The sequence below is a fragment of the Maniola jurtina genome, chromosome 4 (assembly GCF_905333055.1).
Source record: "Maniola jurtina chromosome 4, ilManJurt1.1, whole genome shotgun sequence".
Taxonomy (NCBI): domain Eukaryota; kingdom Metazoa; phylum Arthropoda; class Insecta; order Lepidoptera; family Nymphalidae; genus Maniola; species Maniola jurtina.
Window position 1 is genome coordinate 14,404,462 of NC_060032.1, and position 8,891 is coordinate 14,413,352.

Here is an 8,891-nt window from a genome sequence, read left to right on the forward strand (position 1 = left end):
CTAAGTGTGTCGAATTCGCATTGCCCAATACTAAGACGGCAAATGATTTTAATTTAATGATAAATAATGATATGTTGAAAGTAGAAGAAACTACCGTGTTCCTAGGGATAACTTTAGATGCAAAGCTTCAATGGAACGCCCATATATCAACACTTGCTGGTAAACTCAGCTCTGCTGCTTACGCTGTTAGAAGGATTCGACAGATAACTGATGTGGAAACTGCAAAAATTGTATATTTTGCCTATTTTCACAGTATTATGTCTTACGGAATCTTACTATGGGGTAAAGCGGCAGATATTGGAAAAATTTTCGTATTACAAAAAAGGGCAATACGCGCAATCTATAATTTAAAACCGCGCGATTCCCTACGAGAGAAATTTAAGGAAATAGGTATTCTTACAGTAGCTTCTCAATATATTTACGCTAATATAATTTTTGTACGACAAAACATTCATAGTTACAAAAAAATCGGTGATTTTCACGACCGGCAAACTAGAAACCGTAATAGGCTCGCATATCCTACGCTCCGCCTCAGGAAAGTGGGAAAATCGTTTGTGGGAATGAGTGTAATATTTTATAATAAAATTCCACAATCAATTTTAGACTTGCCTTTACACAAGTTTAAAAAATCTATTAAAAGTATGCTCCTGGAAAAAGCTTATTATACAATCGAAGATTATGTAAATGACAAAAAAGCTTGGATTTGATTCGCTCCAGCAATATACGGCGCTGCAATTGCTTGTATACAGTATGGCATATTATTGTAAATTGTACATTTGAAAAGAGCAACCGCCGAGTTTCTTGCTGGTTCTTCTCGGTAGGAACAGCATTCCGAACCAGTGGTAGATTATTTTGACGATTCAAAAGCACTTGTAAAAGTTTAATTGAATAAAAATAATTTGAATTTGAATTTGAATTTGAATAAAACCTAAAATAATTCTGTAATACGAAGTCTACGTATTATATCATCATCATGGCCAATCCATTGCCGGCCCACTACTGAGCATGGGTCTCCTCTCAGAATGAGAATGGCTCAGGCCGTATAGTATGCCATACTGCCCAGTGCGTATATTGGTAGGCTTCCACACGTTTGAGAACTTTATGGAGAGCTCCCAGGCATGCAAGTTTTTCCGCGACGTTTTTCTTCATGGTTAAAGCAAGTGTTAATGTGTTAAAGCAATTTAATGGCTTAAAACGTATGTGCCCTGGATCGAATTCATATTTGCCGTACAAAGCATATTCTAACCTTTAAAGTATGGTGAGTGATTGGTATTATAAGTATAGGTTGTGGCGGCTATACTCACGTATTTAGTTGATGTTTAACCGATCAGTTTCGAACTTATCCGGGATCCTTTTTCATAGGGACTCAGCTAGCGCGTCGCGGGCGATCTCAGCAGCGAGCTGAGTCATATGAAAAAGACTATTCTGTTTATAAAGAATATTCTGTTTGAGATGTTAGAGTAGCTACCTATAAGCTAGACGCTTAGGCGACAGTTATACAGCTAATGTGCGCTTAGCCTTAGGCTATGTCTGCATGATACCATACTCGAGATACAAGAGTAGCTTCAAGCTTGATGCTCATGCAACAGTTGCATAGCTATTGTGCGCTTAGTGTTACGCTATGTCTGCATAATAGTTCCCATACTCTACGGATGAAGCTAATACTATTACGTAAGGCATACAAAGACTATAGTTGCGAGAAGAAATTCAAAGCTAATATTTATTAGAGATTAGAGACGCTGATATAGAACAGTTTGAATTGAATTTTACATACTTACTTATTCATTTTATAAAATGGACGGTCTTGCTTCGCGCCATCTGATTTACATTTAAAATGTTGATCGTGTTATGAAAACGCTATAATATCACACTAATATTATAAAGGCGAAAGTTTGTATGTGTGTGTGTGTGTGTGTGTGTGTGTGTGTGTATGTTTGTTACTCCTTCACGCAAAAACTACTGGACGGATTTAGCTGAAATTTAGAATGAAGATAGATAGTATCCTGGATTAGCACATAGGCTACTTTTTATCCCGGAAAATCAAAGAGTTCCCACGGGATTTCGAAAAACCTAAATCCACGCGGGCGAAGTCGCGGGCATCGGCTAGTCATTTATATACTTCATGTTATAAGTTTTGGCGTTATTCGCTTCAGTTTGAACAGAGCTTAAATCTGACTTAGTTAGCCCGCTCTATGCGGAGTGAGAAAATGCGAGCCTCATTGATGACTCATTATAGCCTCAATTTATCAGATCTGGGTATTTTCCAAGATGCCTTTTTCATCAGTCGCGATTACTCTTTATGAATTTATATTATGAATCCATTTTCAAGTTTTAACAGTTACTGAAATAATCGGCTGTGTCAGACGGACTAACAAAGTCCATAAGGGATCCATTTTGATTCGGAACCCTAAAAACGCCTAATCTTAATAGCGTGCTTATACCCAGGTGCCGAATAAATTCAATCGTGGTCACTGCGGCAACTTCAGCAGTCTCAAATACTTCAAGGTAAATACATAGATCGATACCAACCGTACCTATTGAACTTGAATTGTTCGGACGATATGATTTTACATTTTTTTATTATTAACTATTGTGATTTGTGCCTATAGTTGATGCTCATATCTGATGGGAAGTGATGATAGGCCTAAGTTGGTCTGCCTTTGCTTTAAAGATACTCGGATTATAATTGGAATTGTTTGAAGAGTTTGGAATTCTCTTCCGACATTAGTTTCATACTAATGTCGGAAGAGAATTCTAAACTCTAGCCGCGTGGCTAATGCGCGTGTATTGCGTATGAGGAATGATGACTCAAAGCATTTTGTGTGTAGAAGGAATGTCGATGACATATGGGTAGGAACATTTTATTATGAACATTCAAACAGTATTGGAGACCTTTTTTAGCATTCTACGTGTAGGTACCTAAGTTGAAAACTATGGTAGTTATTGAAAAACGTTTGTACGTGCTCTACCCACATTCTCGTCTCGAGTGCAGAAAATCCACGGCTATTTTCTCGAAGGACGATTTTGCGAATGTTGGTCTTCGTGACCAACATATTCTATACGATGTTATAAAAATTAAAGGGGGTTCTAAAACAGGTCACAGTAACTATGGAAAACCAGGCAAGTGTATCAGCCTCACACACGGAGGGTTCCGTAGCATCGTACAATCAGCAACAAAGCTAGATTTGCACCCGCCAGTGCAAGCAACTATTTTTAACCCCCAACCCAAAAAGAGGGGTGTTATAAGTTTGACGTGTGTATCTGCGTATCTGTGTATCTGTCTGTGGCATCGTAGCTCCTAAACTAATGAACCGATTATAATTTAGTTTTTTTTGTTTGTGAGGTGGCTTGATCGAGAGTGTTCTTAGCTATAATTTAAGAAAATCGGTTTAGCCCTTTGAAAGTTATCAGCTCTTTTCTAGTTAACGTAACCTTCATTTATCGGGGGTGTTATAAATTTTTTATTTACACTCGTCCTTAAAAGTGATTACGCTTTCCTACGTAAAGAATCCGAATTGATATTAGGTATATCACATTATAATGAATGTATTTCGCCTACTTTCAAACATTTTATTCGCTTTTGTAATTCCTAATAAAATCTTATCATTAATCAAATACAATATAGATCTATTGTTACAGCTGTTTCTATGCAGCAAACCTAAATCCTGGAAAACCACTTAAAAACTTGAGATTTTTCATACATGATGTACAAAAAGACGGAATATTTTTCTTTCTATTTGTAAGGTTTCATACCCTCTATTATTCATAGAATTATTTTAAGCGTAAGGTTTTGGAACCTTCTTAATTTGACTTTTGTGCAGGTTTTTGATATTATTATAGTTTAACACAGCAAAATCTTCCCAACTAAGTTTGTGCAAGTTAATAGGATAGAAGATAAGTAAATAGGTAGGTACTTTAAGACCCCATAAAGAACCTTATCTACCGCTTTAATTAAATTAATTCAAAACTTCCTACTTCAAAGTTTTAAAAGCAGCACAGTGTGGGTGGGAGTAAGAAAATCAAGTCTCAGAACTTTAATGACTATATAAATATTACTTTTTTTATGATTGACATATGAAAAAATTGACATGGTTTGAGTAAGAACATTCTTCACAATCATAACCCTTCCTTTCGGCTTTGCCGTAGTCAAAAGTAAAAAGAATAAAGCAACCGAGATTTCATTTACACTGAACTAACGTAACTAGTCCATTCTCAGTTCAGAAGAAAAACGAGAAAAAGTTGAAAAACTTACGTAAAATGAAAATTTAATTTTAGAGTGGTAGAACTACTGCGGACTTCTAGAGTGCTTACTTTTCTGTGTATAAATTCGATTTTTCCAGATGATGTGACATATTTTAGGATAGCTTATGCCCGCGACTTCATCTGCGTGGACTACACAAATTTCCAATCTCTGTTTATAACTAGACGATGCCCGCGACTTTGCCCGCGTGGATTTAGGTTTTCCGAAATCCCGTAGGAGCTCCTTGATTTTCCGGGATAAAAAGTAGCCTATATTATGTGCTAATCCATGATATTACCTATCTCCATTCTAAATTTCAGCCAAATCCGTCTGGCAGTTTTTGCGTGAAGGAGTAACAAACATACACACACACACAAACTTTCGCCTTTATAATATTAGTGTGAAGTGTGATAGTGTGATAGCTATCTGCATTCCAAACAGCCCAATCAGTCCAGTAGTTTGAGCTGTGTGTTGGTAGATCAGTCAGTCAAGCAGCGTTTTCTTTTATGTAATACAGGTTTATAACTTTTACATTTTACTAAGTATTCAATTTAACAATAAATACACTGATGTAAATAAAAAAATTGACGACGAAATTTTTAAACAATGACGTATTTTACCAAGGAAGTGAGGTTAGTTCTTTTATGCGCTGTCGAATAAGCCCTTGAAGGGAATCCCATATGATGGTAAGTGACAATACAAAATAAGGCTAACTTGGAAGAAGTACGATAGTTTTATGTATAGGTATTAATTTGATATCATCATCATGATCAACCCATCACCGGTCCACTATTTTTTTTAAACTATTAGGACGGGTCTCCTCTCAGAATGAGAAGGATTGAAGCCCTCTCTGCCACACTGGTCAAGTACGGGTTAGCAGACTTTCACACCTTTGAAAACATTATGGAGAACTCTTAGGCGTGTAGGATTCCTCACGATGTTTCCCTTCACCATTAAAGCAAGTTACTCTCTTCTCACCCTTAATCGGTTACTAGGCAGTATATTACCTGAACATTTACCTAATCACTTACACATGGCTTTTCCAGTAGCGTGACTAGCCACGGATGAAGCCTTTCACCAGACTAGACCTAAGTTAATTTATAAATAAAAAATTTCAAATTGAACACGCTAGGCATTAAACCCGGGGATCAGACGGCGCGGGTGCTCAGAATAGTAAGTATCAGGGAGATCGTCAAACTACATATACCTACATGAATATATTATATTGAAAGTGGAGGGAAAAATTGATGCCGGAAGGGCGTTCCATATCCTAGAGGTTCGGATCAGAAACGAGGAAGCAAATCGTTTCATACGTGTCCGAGGAATTTCAACTACGTACGGATGCAGACCTTGACGATGCCTTGCAGTACACGATGGTAGAAAGGTGAAGGAGATACCAGGTCAAAAAGCTCCTTTATAATGAAGACAAGGAAAAAGGTAGGAATTTTCCCACGAGATAAATAGGATTCATATTTCCACCGAACGTAGCCGCGCGTGGTTGCTGGTCCCACTATAATTTAATAAACATCCCTTACCTTGCTCTTGTAGAGGTGGGGTCCTTTTGTCTTCTACTCGCCTCTCCATCTCACACTCAATGTTGCAAATATGACTATTTACATATCGACAGTAATGCTATTACAAAATCAACCAAGAAATAAATAAGAACTAGGGATACACGGCGTGTGCTACTATGCAAAAAAAAAGTTCTAAAACCATCTTCTCATTATTGCCTTTCCAATTAAACCGGTTTGGAACATATTGGTTAGATGGTTTCAAAGTCTATTACGGACATAGGTAGAAACGATTTTCGCGTTTTATATCATAGATTTATCAAGTAGTAATCTATGATTTTGTTTTCTTGTCTTGTTTTGGCTCTTGTCTTCTTATTTTTAAGTTATTAGAAGCGTATAATGAAATCGAAACTTGGACTTGGACCAACAAACATTTAACAATAAAGATTTATGGACAGCAACAGGTAGAGACTGACTAGGAACTAAAAAAATAATATAAACTGCTAGCTTTTGTCTTATTTGATTTCTTTAAGCACGAACTTCCGAAGTACTTATGAATAATGTTATGAAATTATTTGAATGTACCAATTTATTGTCAAAAAAAGTTATACTGCAGTACCTTATTTACAATAAACGTGATTACAATTAATTAAAATAAACGGGACGAAAATTTTGATTTTGTTGCCGTCTAGAAAAAAATAACTAAATCACTTTTAAATAATTGTTTATTGCTTGAGAATATGTTGAAACTTCCGTTTCATTGGCAAAAAAAGCTAAAACGCCAGTCAATTTTTGCCTAGCTAGTAAATGCTACGCGTTCGTAGCAACTGCTACGAAATGGCTACGGTAGGAATCACGCAAGACTATGCAATACAAACATGGATCGTAAAATGTTTCGTATAAAATTGTACAAGTAAGTAACTTTCCTTTAACTTAGAAATACATATAAGTTCAAACTTTCCTCATATTTTTATTGCATAATTGTTTTGTTTCATAATCTTGTTTTGAAACAAAACCATATTATTTGGGATTTAATGGTTCAGTCTCTTATCGGTAATACATATAAATATGAAACAATCAAATTTTAGATTTCACCGAAAATTAAATAAAAACAAAAAGAAATTGAATTATACCTAATAATATTGTACCTATTCCACAATCTTCATACTTGTATTTCTTTATGATTTTATTCACGCTAACTTTATAGGTTTTCGCGCTTTAATTTTTAAGGTTTTTAATAAAAATTTATAATAAATAAGGGGATATTATCAAAACCATATAAAACAACGTTAAAAATAAATAAAATAATATAGTATCCGAAACATGATTTTGTTATTATTTACTTCATCAAACGACTTCGCTTGTAAGGGCGTAATATTACCGCCCGCGCGCTCGAACTGAGAGGAAGACCCGAAGCGACTGGCCGTGGCCGTTTGTATGATACGCTCTCTTCAACCTTATGTAAGCATTTTATGCTATCGACTAACACGGTAATCAAAATTTAAATATAAGTTAGCAGTTGGTATTGTTACAGACCAGACACTTTTTTTTTTTCCGTGCGGAAAATCCGTCATGGATACCATCGGCCACGGGGGTGTCGGACTCCTATCGATTAAAAACCCCACGAAGTTCCATCCCACAGCTGACGACGGAACACAGGGGACCGACAACGCCTATTCCTCCGCCAGCGGATGTCCGCCGCTTCAGACCCACCACTGGGACACTACGTACCTTCAAACACCGTTAACGGCACGCCAGAACCACAGCACGCCAACCAACCCGAGGACCACACTGTGAATGACGGACCGCCTCGTGTACATCATCCACAAGTCCTCTCGAGGGCTAGGGTTCGTGGGATGGCAATTCACTTTCCACGTTCCCCATCCTCAATATTTCTCTCGCCCGTTACCAAACTGGACAGGCGAGAAACCGGTGGGCCAGTGATTGGATGGAACACTCATCACCAACCACCCAACACAGCCACACGCACCGCTCCTGGGGCTATGCCCCATGGGTGCGTCTACTGCGCTCTCTGCGTGGACAACACCCCTTCCCTTCCAGGTCAATTAGCCATGGCTTAGAATATCCCATGAACATTGTTAACCATGTTACCAGGGTACACCGGCCTAAAAGCTGCTGTTACCCGCAAAGACATAACATCAAGATTCAAGCTAAAGTGAACTGTACATATTAAAGAGTTTATTTGAAGTTTGGCTTTTTGATTTGAATACTTACCATTCAAATTCAATGAGTAAACACGTGCTAGAGACCAATATCTATGTCTGTTAATATAATTTGCCAGATTTTCGTTACAATATTTCGTCGTAGCTTCATAGCTACATGAGTTCATATTATAGGTATACTTACTACCTAATCTTCACATTTACATAATTATTAGGTACTAATCTTCTAAACTCAAACTCAAAACATTTATTCAAGATAGGTGCTATTGTACTCCTTTCAACTCAGGTAACTCTAAAACATAATAAATAACTCTAAAATATTTTTACATGATTTTTACGAAAATCTGGCACACCACAGATACAGATATGAGTTTCTAGTGCTTACATAATTCATGGAGTTCAATTGGTTAATATTTAAGTGAGAGCCAAATTACATACGTTTTTATCTTGGATGAATTACATCTTCAATGCCCAACAACGCCATAGTTAAAACGATGATTCCGCCGATAAATCAACGCGTTAAATTGAGTGACCACACTTGAACGGTTAACGTTTAATACCTACCAATTGAATTGGGGCCAAACGGCAATGTGAATGCCGTTGTAAAATTATCGCGTTAGATCGTGGCTACACCTACGGCTAACGGCCGTTAACGCGTTTATCAACGACGTGTCCCGTCGATGTAGCCGGAGCGTAGCGCAGAGACCGCGCTGTTATTAAATCTCTCATTTTGAAAGGAAAAAATCGTAAATAAACCTTAAGATATCAGTACAATAGAGCGAGGTCTTTGTTAAATACTTAACAAGGACAAGTACTTGTAAGTGGTTACTAGTTCCCAGCTAATCTATAAGTAGGTAGGCTCAATAGCACCTTTGAAAGTAGGTACAGTTGGACCTACATTCATTGAGTGACATCATAATTTTTCGTAGTAAACCTTCAGTGGATTTATAACACCCC

At 37.1% G+C, this 8,891-nt stretch overlaps 1 protein-coding gene across 1 annotated transcript in view; it reads right to left on the reverse strand.

Annotated features, from left to right (window-relative positions):
• The window catches only part of LOC123864120 (GTPase-activating Rap/Ran-GAP domain-like protein 3), a 219,424-nt gene extending 212,271 nt beyond the window's left edge, over window positions 1-7,153 (reverse strand). The window contains exons 1-2 of the mRNA XM_045904363.1: window positions 7,095-7,153; window positions 5,776-5,872 (exon numbers count right to left, since the gene is read on the reverse strand). Of these exons, the coding sequence (XP_045760319.1) occupies window positions 5,776-5,824 (49 nt within the window). The 5' untranslated portion in view covers window positions 5,825-5,872; window positions 7,095-7,153. The remainder of the gene's footprint in view (window positions 1-5,775; window positions 5,873-7,094) is intronic.
• Between the last annotated feature and the right edge of the window lie 1,738 nt (window positions 7,154-8,891).